Below are 13,829 nucleotides of genomic sequence, written 5' to 3' on the forward strand. Positions count from 1 at the left end.
CAAATTTATGACAGGTGTGGTAGGGTATGTTACGACCCGCCCCAGGGAAAAAGGGGAGGGGGGTAACTCAAGTTTTTATCAATACTTCCCTTGGGGTGGATTAAAGCGAAACGACACTAAATAATCGGTGCCTGAAAACGTATATTGCCAAAATTTATTTTAACAATTTTGCATCATCAGGTAAGCCAGCGTTTTGGGTGTTGTCATATAACGATACAACATAAAGATAACCTTTGGGGGGGGGAATGCACAGGGGAGAGAAAATAGGATAAGAGTAAAGAAAAGATGAGAGTGAAAAAGAAATGTATACAGTCACCGCCCACTGGATCCCGCGATGCAGCTTAGCCATCTTGAGGGCGATGGTCACTCACTGAAGTCAGCAATGCAGCTTGGCAACCTTGAGGGCAGTGGTCACTCAGTGGATCCAGGGATGTAGCTTGGTAATCTTGAGAGCGGTGGTCTTGATCCGCAGGCGGTGGGGGGGGAGGAGAAACCCCCAAAGCCTCAAAGTCACCAGTCAGTTCATATACCTTCAGCATGCTTTTTGCACCTCCCCTGAGATGAGGAGTTGTTTGCCTTTTTAGGGCTTAACGTCTTCAGTACTGGAGGGAGGGGCGGGCCCAGCTGCCCACCTGAGGTATCTTCTTGCCTTTTAGGGTCCAACTGCCCATCTGAGGCATCTTCTTGCCTTTTTAGGGTTCAATACCTTCAGCTCTGAAGGGAGGGATGGGCCCAACTGCCCATCAAGGTATAATGCAAAAGTCAAGAGCCTGAAAAAGTCCCTTGGCAATCCTAGAATGCATAAATCATTAACTATTTCAGTCTCTGACAGGGTAGAATAAGTAAATATATTTTATTTTTAGATTCTAGGAGTTACTGAAAGAACTGAAGTATCCTTGCCATGGGTTTATAAATTGTGCATCTCAGAAATTTTAATTTGGAAAAGATAATATATTTATATAACTTCCATAACTGCAGTGTGAGCATGTCCTTAAAACAACAGATATTACTTGGGGGGAAAAAAATTTAATAAAATGCTTTCTTTTGCAGAGCTGGTGTAAGATGGATTGAGAGTCTAAGTGTCAATTTTAAGTGTGTTTATCTGTTCAGGAAGTAGTTTTGTAGGGTGTTTTTTGTTGTTGTGTTTTTTTTTTTTAAATATCTCATGTATGAAGTGTTGAGATTTTTTAGCACACTTCAGTCACACCAATATCTCTTGCTATTACATCCTAGAATCAGAGGCTTTAATTTTAAAGAAGTGCTTTTCATAGATCTGTAGAGCAAATATAATTAGTTATAGCTTAATTGTGTGACTAGTTGAAGGGAAGGATAATTTTGTACAAGAATAACTTTATTTTTCTTTTAACAGAATTCCTGTAAATACTAGTAAATGTTGCTGCTATAGTGCATTCTGGAGATACGTTTTTACTACAGATCCTACCAAGGCTTTGCAAACAGGATGAACATGTTGCTGTTGACTGCTTACTGACAGTAACCTGCTGGGCACTTTCCTCATGATGTTTTCATTCTTACATTGTCCAATTGGAGTTTGCTTGTACTGATTTTTGAAAAGAGGAAGAAATCAAAGTGGAGTACCGTAAACTTGACATGGAGAATAAAAAGAAAGACAAAGATAAGCCAGATGAAAGAATGGCACGGCCTAGTGGGAGATCAGGCCATAATACTCGTGGAACTGGTTCTTCAAATTCTGGCGTGTTAATGGTTGGCCCTAACTTCAGAGTTGGTAAAAAAATTGGATGCGGTAATTTTGGAGAACTACGGCTAGGTAAGATCCTTGTTTCTGTATTTCAGTTTACATTATTCAAGGCCATTTTATGCAGGGTAAACATGAAAATCTCTGTATGAATACACCATGCAGCTTCTCAAACTGCTTTGAAACTTCAGATGTGCAAGACAAATTTAAGCCATCTTTTGTGGCTTTACCCTGCCAGTGCAAGCTCCGTGACATATGGAGAATCTCAGTAGCAGGAAACTTTCTGGGATTAAAAATGTTTTCTAAATACATGCAGTGCTATCCTAAATTCAGTCTGTTGTCTCTTCCAAAGTGCTGGAAGTTACTTCATGATTATTGTAGTTTCCTGTATTTTCTGACTTCCTGAAGCAATTTATTCATTTGTATTTGATACTAAATGTATGTGAGAGACATCCCTCTCCTGTAAGTCCAGTTTATAGTACTGTGGCCTTGGAGATCTCTTCGAGAGACTGTAGCAGATATTACAGCGTTTTTAGTAGCAGCAAGCACTTGGATTCCTTCCTTTCCTTTCTAACATAGTCAGACCAAACACTGAGCTGCTGTAAGACATGGGCAGTGAAAATCCATCTGTAGAGAAAATTTGGGAGATGAATAATTCAGTCACTTTAGTTCCCCACTGAACAGATGGCTGAATATCAAATGGTGGAGAAGGCACAGGCTGAGAAGGACTTACAGGGTTTTGAAGAATTTGGGCAGCAAAGCTGGAAATATTACCATTTATTAAAATAGACACTAGCTGTGTCTGTTTGGAAGACTATATATTTAATTTTGGAGACTTGGATTTCCATGATGGACAGCATGATTAGCCAGGGTTTTCAAGGCATGTGAATTCTGTATGTGTTAACAAATTAACTTGACACCTAATGGCAAGAATTTATTCCAGTATTCTTGAAAGACTTGAGCTAATGCAGTGCTTCAAGCTTTAAAGAGGGGTGGGTTTCAAAGTTAGATATTTGAGACTATGGTGGGCTATGTAGGTATTGTTTCTGTTCATCTTTGCCTGTGGGACAACTACTACTCATTGTCCTTCAGGCAATATTTCTAATATAGTGCTTGCATAGAATATAACTTGTTTTAATATAGTGCATTCTGAGGGCTGTCAGGATGTAAACAAACTTAGCAAATTAATACTGTAGAGGGATTAAAGACAATATTGGTGCAGCTCTGACTGAGGACACTGAATTTAACAATCTCAATAATAGGTACTCTTGTTATTTCTAGTAATAGTTAAACAAGATTGATACATTTTGACCTTTACAGTGTTACATATGTGCCTTTGCAGTCCACAAGTCAAGCTGAAACTCTGTCTTTCAATCTTCCATAAGTTTTGTATACTGGCTTGGAATGATAATTTTTGTTTCAAACCTCTCCGTGAACTAAATCAAATCAGCAGTATTAGTATTACATAAAGGCAACTACAAACTAATAAAGTTAATTTTTCCTGTCTCTCATCTTGGTCACAACATACAGAATTAATTAAAAATTAATATCAGATTAACTCATTTGCTTGCAGCAGGTACAGCGTGAAATAGTCTTTCATTTTAAATACAATATTAATTTAGTTAACACATAGTCTGATAGTACTGAAATAAAATAGAACAAGGAAGTAAAAGAAATAGGAGGAAGATAATAGGGCAGTGTACTGTCCTGCAGCAGTTACCAGGACAAGTGCAGCCTTTCTCATTTTAGTGTCTGTGGGTTTTGCATATATACTAGAAGTTTCAGGGAGTCCTTGTATCTCCTCTTTGGGGCTCCTCTCATGTGGCAGCCGGTGGCAAGTTCACCATAAAGCAAGATCTTAGGGAGGTGGTAGTCCTCTATCCTTGAGACGTGTCCTGCCCAACGCAGCTGTGTTCTCAGCAACATGGCCTCAATACTCATAAGTGCTGCCAAATTCTTATTTATTATTATTTGGGAGGTAAGATATTTTAAATGTAAGTTACTAAAAGCAGGAGTTAAGATTGGTATTATAGATTCTGATTTGTTATTTTTTTCGTTTGTGTTGCTACAGTAGCAAGTATTTAGTGGGCACCTTTTCTACAAAGATGCACACAAGCACTTAGTTTGTTTCGTATATTTCTGCAAATGGGAATATATTTTGAGCATGTGTTTAAGGTCAAATCTGAGAGACTTGAAGGAGGAATAAAGTTGATAGAGTGGTGAAGTTGTGCTCAGGAGACAGAAATTCAGTTATGAATTGGTAGCTGTTGTAGTTCTTCCACTTGAGAAGAAAGCAATGGTCAGACTTCAGTAGTGACTTGTGGATCCAAATGGTAGCAATAAAAATGTAGCAAATAACTGTGATTTGCAGCCATTATCTTGAAAAAGACTAAGTTGTTTTGAATATTGAGCTGGTAATTTTAAGGGTCTTCTGAGTTACAGTTAAGATAAACTGATGGATTAGTAACAGAAAGCTTGTTGCTGTTGTGATGTATTACTCAGTACCTGTTGTGTGTTTAGAGACAGATCAACAGTGGTGTCAAATCTGCTCTTTGCCTTATTTTAAAGCAACAATTGTCTTGACTCACCACATGGAAAGTTAATGTACCTTCTGATGTTACTTCAGAATAAGGGTGTCATTACAGCATCTGGCTACTGGAACCCTGTATCCAGTTACTTAACTGTAACTGGATTTGTTACCTACTCCAAGTAACTGATTTATATATCTAATAGATGGAGTGAGCAGGGCTCCTGCAAGAGTTTCTGTGATTGTCTTATGGAGTGTAATACCATGCACAGACACAGAAGCAACTTCAAACAAAGTACGCTTTTTATCAAAAATGTAACTGAAATGATCATGAGATAAGAGATAACTATTTAAGATGCCTGTATTTCCACTCTAGTCCCTGGAAAGGTCTTGAAATTACACACCATATCGGTGGTCCAGTTAAGGCATGCTGCTTGTATTGATTATGTGTCTGTTACTGTGCAGCCCTCAAGTAACTTGCTTTTGGTAAAGTTGACCTCTTAACAGACATGCGATGTTATTGTATCTTGTTTCAGCTTTACAAGAGTACTCTTATTTTTTAAAATAAGAGTCAGAGTTGAAATCGTAGTTTTTGACTATCAGTGTAACTCGGTTAGAGGATGGTGCTGATAACACCAAGGCAGGTTCAATCCCTACACAGACCATTCATGTAAGAGTTGGACTTGATAATCTTTGTGGGTCCCTTCCAACTCAGAAATTCTGTGACTGTGATTCTGTGTAACTGTCTTTACAAGGAAATTTTTTGTCTTGGTCCAGGTCTTTTCCCTGTTTGATTTATTTAACAAAACTGAGCTTAACACGGCAAATTCAGACCTGAGTAATATTTCAGAGAAAAAAAGTAGGATTGTCATTAAAAATAATATATACTAAATGCATTTGAAGGTGTAAAGAAACAAAAAGTGCTGGAAGTGACACCTTACTTTTTCCTTTATTTGCTGTTTTTAATTTTACACCTATAAAGCTTGTTATAGCATTTTAATCTTTGCATACAGTTTGAATTAATGCTTGTTGAAATATGCTTATCCAGTTACAGAATCATTTTTAAAGCAGCAAATGCATTTTCCAAATGGAGTAAGCATATCGGTAATGTTCTTGTCCTGTCCTAACTTCTAGCTTAGTAAATTAAAGAACTGAGGAAAGGAAAAGTCCTAATTAATTCAAACTTTAGTGTTTCAAAATCATATGATATTATTAAAGTAAGTTTCAAATAGTTTTCAGCAATAAAAATGAAAACGTGGAATATCACATTCCATTTATAGTAATTTATCAATTTTCAAGCTTTTTTTATTACATAAAAATTTTACAAACTTGGTGACATAGCTGAAACTCTCAGTGAAATTGCCACTTCTTACACTATTCAAGAAAAAAGTTCTCTCTATGGTATTAGACTAATAAAGCTACATTTCTTAAGTCGCTACCAGAACACCTAGCACCTTAGATGAAAATGTTTCAAAGACTTCTTGATGTTTAAATGGCATTTTACTTTAACAGAAAAGCCAATGTCTCACGTTCTTGTTTTTATTCTTTTTTCAAGGAAAAAATTTATACACAAATGACTATGTGGCAATTAAACTGGTAAGTTAATATTTTTTTAAAGGATTTGGGATGAGAAACTAATCAAATTTTTCCTTTTGTATATATAATAACTTGATTTCTTTAATGGAAATCTTGAATACTCTTGTATGATTTCATCAAAATAGATAAAAGCAGTTAGTGATAGATGTAATTGTATATATTGGCCATATTGAATAAAACTAGTGTTTAATTGTTGTCACTGTTCTCAAGGCTAAATCTGTGTTTGCAAAGTCTGATGATTTACAGCTGCTTCAAGGATACACTTGACAGTCATCTTAGTAGATTCCTTTGTTGTCCAATAAGTAGAGGAACAACAAATTAAATGTGAATCTGACATGAGGTGACTACAGAGAAACTCCAGCAATTCTGCAGACTGCATGTAATTTAATGCCCTTACTCCTGCTCCAAAAAGTTTTCCTCTTTATCCATTGGTATTTGCACATCACTTTTGGTGGACACGTTTTATTTGCAATGTTGTGTAATGTTTCTTTCACTTGCAAACATGGTAAATTTGGATGTTTTGTTAATATATTATTGTTCTGCTTTTCTCAATCTTTCATCAGAACTACTCTTGTAATGTCATAGTTTGCTTTCGGATACTTTAAACTTCTTAGTAAATTACTGTTTTCATAACCAAAGTATTTCACGATGAAATTCAGTTATTTACTTTTTATCACTGAAGGAATTTTAGGACTCCAGTTAATTTCTTGTTGCTGCAGTAGAACAGAACTTTTTTCATAGTATAGTATGGTCTCATAAAGTGAAAGGTATGTGGAAACAGAAATGCATGGCTTTAGATAAGAAATCTAAAAATCATTACAAACATAATAAACTTCTGAAAAATACTCCTGTCACTGTCCTTGCTTAGTAAAATATTTACTTTGGGAGTAGTTAAAGTTTTAAAAATATACAAGTTATGGTTTGAAATAGCAACATTGGATACAGTTTTGAGGGTTATTGTGCATTAAAACTCATTTTGTTTTAATGTATCTTGAACTTATTCTGTATGTCCGGTGAAACTTGAAAACAGTTTGAGAATTCTTCTAGCTAAAGCTAGTTTACTACAAAGCATACTTAGAAATATGTTGCAAGATAGTGGTTTTTTTAGAACACTAATTACTTGATGTAGAGCACGAGAACTTTTTTATCTGGATCAGTTTTGGTAAAAGCGTTTTTATTATATGTAACTTAGTAAACTTGGCTACCATTTAAACCCATTTCAACTGTCAAAACATACTGTTCAGTGGCAACACTTACTGTATTGGTTTCCAAATAGCACAATCTTATAGCTGTTTATTTCCAGCTGATCAAAAAGCTTGAAGTAACTTTTTTGTGTAACTTAAAGTCACTAAAGAACCAGTATAGTAAAACATGTCTGTAATTTACTACTACTGCTTAAAGAACTCTTAATATAAGTTAACTTTTTGAGTTGTCCTCTTACATTAGTGGTGTGAAAGGCTGTAGTACCTTTTCAATAAAAAGCAGATGGAAGGAATCATAGTGAAAATCAACACTGGAGTTTGCATCATCATTGAAAGACAAAAATACATTTATTAGCTGGTAGAACTAGTGGGTTCTTTTAATATGGTTCTCCCTGGTTTGGTTTTTTTTTCAGTATAACTTTCAGATCTTTTAAACTTGTTTCCAAATTGGAAAGGATTTGGGTCACAAGATTCAGTCTTTTAAAAGCACTGCATCAAACTGTAGGATTTAGTTGGATTTTGCACTTTTTCTGTTTCTGCTATTTGAGGCAGTGCCAGGACTTTATTCTAACAGTTAGGTAGGTTGTACTTGCTGGAGGCATACCATCCTTGCCCTTTTGAAATGTAAGCCTTAGAGTTTTTCTCTGGCACTTACTAGTTCTGTGCTTTGAAAGCAGTCATTAAGCCTATGCCTAGTCTTTGTTTTGTTATCCTAAATGAAGCACACTTAATTTCCTCTCTGTTTTGCATCTCTTATAGTTCAACTTTAGCCTTCTTGAATGGGTTACTTGAATTATGTATGTATTACAGTTTGAGCAGTTACTCTTGGCAGGTAGGGTTGTGGTAATCTCTCCTGCTGTATCCTAAAATTGTGTTTGAATTCCTTGTGGTAGCATTCCATTGTTGACCTACTGTTGTCTTGTGAGCAGTAAGACATCTCCTATGCCCAATGTTTTGTGTATCAATGGTAACCTTATATGCCAGTAAAGGAGGACTGTGTGGGTTTCTCTGGGTTTATACAGCAGCTTTCAGGAGTACTTCTAATGTTAAAAGGAAGTGTTTGACTGTTTTGACTTAACCTTTTCATTGTGTTGAACTAATATTTCCCTCATGGATGAAATTATACAAGAATGTTCCTTTTATGGTGCTTGTGGCAACTTCAGGACTTGCGTAACAAAATAGTTTAAAATTTCTTTCTTTCTGTGTGAGCCGAAGGGTCATACAGTGTATGCATTTTAATGTATAATGTTAATATGTAAATACATTATTTATTGTGGTAAAAAAGCTACAGTTCCAGAATCTTACTCTTAATCTGGCTTCTTTCATTATGGCCTGTTCTGGTTTGGGGAGATACTCAAGTTAGGTTAAAATAGACTTTTTTAAGAACTAGAATAAGACTCTTAAGAGCTGGAATTTATCAGCTGTGCACTGTGTAGTGATGTTTGTATGTTTCTGCTGATCTATTAGTATACAAATTGACTTCTTGTGGTTGGGTAGCCCTTTAGCAGTAACTGTTTGGTATATATCAACTCTACCTTTCCTGCTCACTTCTTCATTTATTGTTAGATTCACTACTTTTATTACATGACCCTGTATTTGACTTAAACCTCCTATTCAGCTTTTTCCTCTCCTTCATTCTTCTCTCCCCTCGACAGGTTTCTCCATTGCCAAAACTTACCTCCTCTGCAGGACACTTAAACGCTAAAAAAATACCAATTAAAAGAAACAACTTCTGCTTGAACTTGTCATGATCCACCAGTAGGGGCCGTGATGTTTACTGTACATCCTCGTCAGGCTGAACAAAGACACCAGGTCATGTGTCAGGGAGCTCTTGTGCTTCATTGTACAGTTGCCTTAATTCTGGCAACCAGCCCACTGCTTAGACTCAAAAGGTGTTGGCTAACAAGCCTTGAAATTCTTACAATACACTTCTCAACAGCAGTGTCTAACAAGCCCTTAATTTTTACAGAAAACTTCAATAAGCTCTGAACTCCCATAACACAACACTACTCAAAGGTTCTGGCTCACAAACAACACCACGCTTCCACAACAAACTTCAGTGTGGGGTAGAATATGATAGCTGTGTTTTGCCCAGGCAACGCAAGGGAGGAGAGAAATAAAGGTTGAAAAGAGAGAAAGAGAACAAAGAATATCACCGGTTCTCAGATCTTGCATTGATCTTGCTCCGTGGATGGTCCAGAGCTGGGGTAGTGAGACAAAGAAAATGAAAGAGGGGAAAAAAGAGCAAGGAGGCCTGATCTGCTTCCTTTTATAGTTACCTTGGTAAATGAGATTTTTCGCACCATTTTGTTTGCACATGCACAGCCAGCCCTTTGAGCCCCCTTGAGGGAGAGAATTGAGAGTGGGGACTGAGCACAAGTCTTACGGAGCAGGAAGTTGGCTCAGAACAGCATTGCCCTACCTCCACAGTACCCTCTCTTCCAATCACAACTTTCCTGTTGCAATGGTCACAGTGTTTGAGACAAAATATGTTTATGCCTCGTCCTCACACCACCCTGTGGCTCAAATGTTCCTTACAGTTGGTTGGGCACGTGGCTCATCTTTGGCTGCAGTGATCTTTATGTACTGGACAGGGAGGGAGGAGAACAGGGAGGAAGCAGGAGGTAGTAAGCAGCTGATCATATAGCAAATAAGGGCTATGCTTATCATTAAAAACTGAAATCTGGCCAATGTTGCAATTCCGCTTTGTGCCAACCACTTTCCCCACCCCATGATTTCAAAAGTGAAGAAATCTGCGGTCCAAGGCTTGTTTCATTGAACTTATTCTTTGGTTGCATTGATTGGAATAGTTCAGCCATCTGGTCTGCAACTTCCTTCATCTTAGGCCTCCTTGATTGAAGTTGTAGCATTGTGAATGATGACATGGCACTCCCTGCTGGTGAGGTTGTACATCCCACATACCTCTTGTTCAATAATCGAGTATGTAATAGCGCTTCCATCTCTGAGGGGTTGTAAAACTGAACATTTTGATACGACATAGGGAAGGAATTCCAACACTGCATTTCAGTCCAGCATGGTATTCTTGTGTCAGATAGGAATAAGATTTTCCATCAGAACTATTCCAAGCCAACATCAGAGGGGCTGTATATTTTGTCATTCTACAATTATGGGTGTCAGTAAGATTTAGCATAATTATTTGTGGCTCTGTGTGCAGGCCAGTTCCTTTCATGGGGTACCACACTGAGAAATGTATGGGGTGTTGGTCCCATTACAATTTTAACAAGCACACCTATTTCTATTCTAAGTTCTAATACCAAATATGAACCCTGTTTCACAGGAAGACTTCAGGTCAAGGGTTACAAGTAATAAACATTACAGCAGACAAACTTACAGGCAACAGAAACAATCTTAACTCCTTCCTGTACAAACCAGGGTATGGTGAGGTGAAGCCCTTGGCTGTAAGACCCCCGTATTTTTACAAATCCTTGTATTGTCTCCCAAGCTAAGTTTGGATTCTTATTACAATAGTTCACATTTAACAGTAAGAAGGTACAAGTATGGCCAGTCTTCGCGAACGAAGATTTTGGGAAAGGTCTTTTACCTTTCAAGCCTGCGCAATGGATTTTTTAGGTGAGACACAGCATGCACTGTACTGAGCCCACCCTTTAATCCTAAGTTTCATCTGCCGGGGCCAAGCGAGCTTGGACAATGGCAGTGAGGTCTTCAGGATGTAGGTTTGTTTAGAGTGACCTTCTCATAGATGGATGGCCTCACAGGGCTAACGAGCTCCATCTGCCCGGGTCGCAGCGGGGAGAGTGCCGCATCCTAACCACTAGGCCACCAGGGGTACAAGACACACTGCTGAAACATCTCAGTCAATAGCAATAGGTACAAACTACAAAACAACAGCAACTGCAGTCAATGTTCCTGACGTAACCATCGTCATTGCACTGTTGTAGTACCTGTAGTAAAAGAAAAAGGAAAAATGCCTGGTCCTAAACCAGTGATTAAAAAGAAGGCACTATCCCTTAGATGTGAATACAATATTCTTTATCATGGATATCGGAAGTTACCCATGAATAGCTGCCCGAAAACATCTTAAGTTACTGCTCCAATAGTGGAGAAATATGTTAAAACTGGTTGTCCTGGGTGGTGCTAAGCTTAATTGGATCTTTACCTTTCCTTTTGTGAAAGATCCACCTGGCCCATTCCTGTAGCACCCTGGCATTAAAGTGGCTGCCATTGTCTTATTGGATGGAACTGGACCTGGGTAAATAACTGTTTTAAAATTCTTTGTGTGCTTTTGCCTGGGCTGAACTGTTTCCACTTGGCTTAGTCCAGACACAACCTCCCCATTCGAGGTGGGAGTCTTCACATGCTCTCCCCTCTCCTTATTTAACTGATCTTGCAATAGCTTTGATATCCTGGTTCCTGCATACAGCACTGTTTTGGTAGCAGCTTGCTGACTCTGGCCATCATCTCTGGTTTCAGTTTTAACTTCTACATCTTGCAATTCCTCCTGTAAGATTCTCTCTCTGACACACTCCAAAGTCCCTGTGAAGTCTCCTAATACGATCATGCTTGGCAGCAAGCAGTCCCTCTGCCTGCAGCCTCTTTTCATAATTGCAGCGAGCTACACCTTTTCCTGAAGTCTGCTCTCTCTCTCTACAGGGAGAATGCTAATTCTTTATCTGAGCAGCCATCTAAGTCCCTGTACTCCAGAAGTCATCTTGTCATCTTGTGCCTCAGTACCTGTCTTAGTTTAACAAGATTACAATTTAGAAATTAAGAAACTTCAGGTGGAAGTGTGGAAAATGAAAAGAAACAGCTTTTTATTAACAAAATATGAATAAACAACGAATAGTGCAGTCCAAAAGTTTCAGAAGAAACAAAACAAAGTCCCAATTCCCCAGGTGGGGGGGGGGAGAAACCCGCAGCAACCCAGGGGATGGGGGGGAAGGCAGGACTGTCCCGGCAGTTCAACAGCTGCTCGCAGCCACGTGCTCCCACAGCCAGCACTGAAAAAAAGTCCTTTTTCCCACAGGCAGTCAGAAGGCAGAAAGAATACCTCGCTCTGAGATGGGTTGGTCTCTCTCTCAGTCGTTCTCCGTGAGGTGTCCCGTGGGGAAAAAAAACTTCCTCTCAGGAAAAGAAAAGGAAGCGGCCGAAACCGGGCTCCCCGCTCTGTCCAGTCCGCGGACCAAACCCAAACCACCCCCCCTCCCCGCGGCAACCGCGTTTCCCGAGGGAGCTCGTCCTCCCCATGCTCCCGCGCTGCCCGGCGCCTGGTACTTCCCGCCGCCCCTCCCCCATCCCGGAAGAAACAGGTGGGAGGGGGGACGGGGAGGCAGGCACTGGGAAAAAATTCCGACATCTCTTTTCAAATCTATGACAGTACTTAATACATCTCTCAATATTTTCTCCCACTCTGCTGCCTTGCAGAGCTCAAGGTGCAGGTGTTGGGTAAGGTCCCTTTATTTATTCAGCAGAGATGCCAATTTTGCTCTCTCATTTTGGTCTCTATTCTAAACATTTTTGTAAGCAGTCAGGCAAATCTTGTGGATGTTTTTGTAAGAAGTCAACCAAATTTTGTAGAAATTTGTTTCTCACTCTTCGCTCTCCATCTAAGCGTATTAGTAAGGAGTCATGAATTCTTTTATCCTTTTGTGCTACCATCAGCATGGCCCTCAGTACTCTACCTATGAAGACAAGTATAGGGCAGACATTGTCCAGAAAGGGAAAGGAGTCAAGGCTTGGCATTTTCTGGTCCACCATATCCTGTTCTTCCCTGTTCCTGCTCCATCCTATATCCAGTTGGGGATGGAGAGATCTGAGCCCGTCTCAGCTATAAATAGGTCAAGAGCTGTTCAGTCCCTCTCAGCCTCATGAGAATCCTGTCCATGCCACCAATTTATTGTCATGACAATCGATGGGGGTGTGATATTCATCGTAAATTATCATTGGGCTGAACAAAGACACCAGGTCATGTGTCAGGGAGCTCTTGTGCTTTATTGTACAGTTGCTATAATTCTGGCACCCTCCTCACTATTTAGACTCAAAAGGTGTTGGCTAACAAGCCCTTAAATTCTTACGGTAGTTTTCTTAAAAGCCCCTAATTTTGTACAATACGCTTCAATAAGCTCTCAACTCCCACAGCAAACTTCTCAAATGTGCTGGCTCACAAACCACAACACACCGTTTCAGTTCTCAAAGGTGCTGGCTACTGACCCACAACACGCTTCCACAACTCCCCACTCCCACAACAACCTTCAGTATGGGGTAGAATATGATAGCTGTGCTTTTCCCATGCAAAGCAAGGGAGGAGAGAAATAAAGATGGACAAGAGAGAGAAAAAAGAAATTCACTTGTCTGTAGGTTCCATGTTGGTCCTGCTGTGTGGATGGTCTGGAGCTGGGATAGCGAGATAAAATGAGACAGAGAGGGGCCAGTCTGCCTCCTTTTATAGTTAACATTGTGCAGGCTCTTATGCAAACTACACCTTTCCTGCCGTTTTGTTCATGCATGCACAGCCAGCCCTTTAAACCCTTAAAGGGAGTGACTTGAGGCGAGGGACTGAGCACAAGTCTCAGGTAGAGCAGGAAGGTGGCTCAGAACAGCGCTGCCCCACCTCCATGGGGCCCTCTCTTCCAATCACACTTTTTCTGTTATAACAGTCACAATGTTTGAGACGAAACATGCTTATGCCTGGTCCTCCACAGAGCTGCTTCTGGAAATAAGTCAATTTTTCTTTCTTTGTGTGAAAAATAGCAAGTTACAAAGTAGTCATTGCTGCCTTTAAACTGTAATCTTTAAGGCACTGATTCACTAG

General features: G+C 39.3%; 1 protein-coding gene across 10 annotated transcripts in view; it reads left to right on the plus strand.

Annotated features, from left to right (window-relative positions):
- Positions 1–13,829, plus strand: part of CSNK1G3 (casein kinase 1 gamma 3) — a 75,066-nt gene that overhangs the window by 19,376 nt on the left and 41,861 nt on the right. For 7 of the 10 annotated variants that reach the window (XM_027670859.1, XM_027670857.1, XM_027670862.1 and 4 more), the window contains exons 3-4: positions 1,370–1,786; positions 5,797–5,837. The exons of 1 other annotated variant lie outside the window; for it this stretch is intronic. In XM_027670859.1, coding sequence (XP_027526660.1) covers positions 1,609–1,786; positions 5,797–5,837 — 219 coding nt within the window. In that variant the 5' untranslated portion in view covers positions 1,370–1,608. Of the gene's footprint in view, positions 1–1,369; positions 1,787–5,796; positions 5,838–13,829 lie in introns of those variants that run through there. 2 more of the 10 variants (XM_027670865.1, XM_027670867.1) reach the window with 2 other exon arrangements.

Source organism: Neopelma chrysocephalum, unplaced genomic scaffold, assembly GCF_003984885.1.
Source record: "Neopelma chrysocephalum unplaced genomic scaffold, ASM398488v2 Primary Assembly neopelma1_96942, whole genome shotgun sequence".
Taxonomy (NCBI): domain Eukaryota; kingdom Metazoa; phylum Chordata; class Aves; order Passeriformes; family Pipridae; genus Neopelma; species Neopelma chrysocephalum.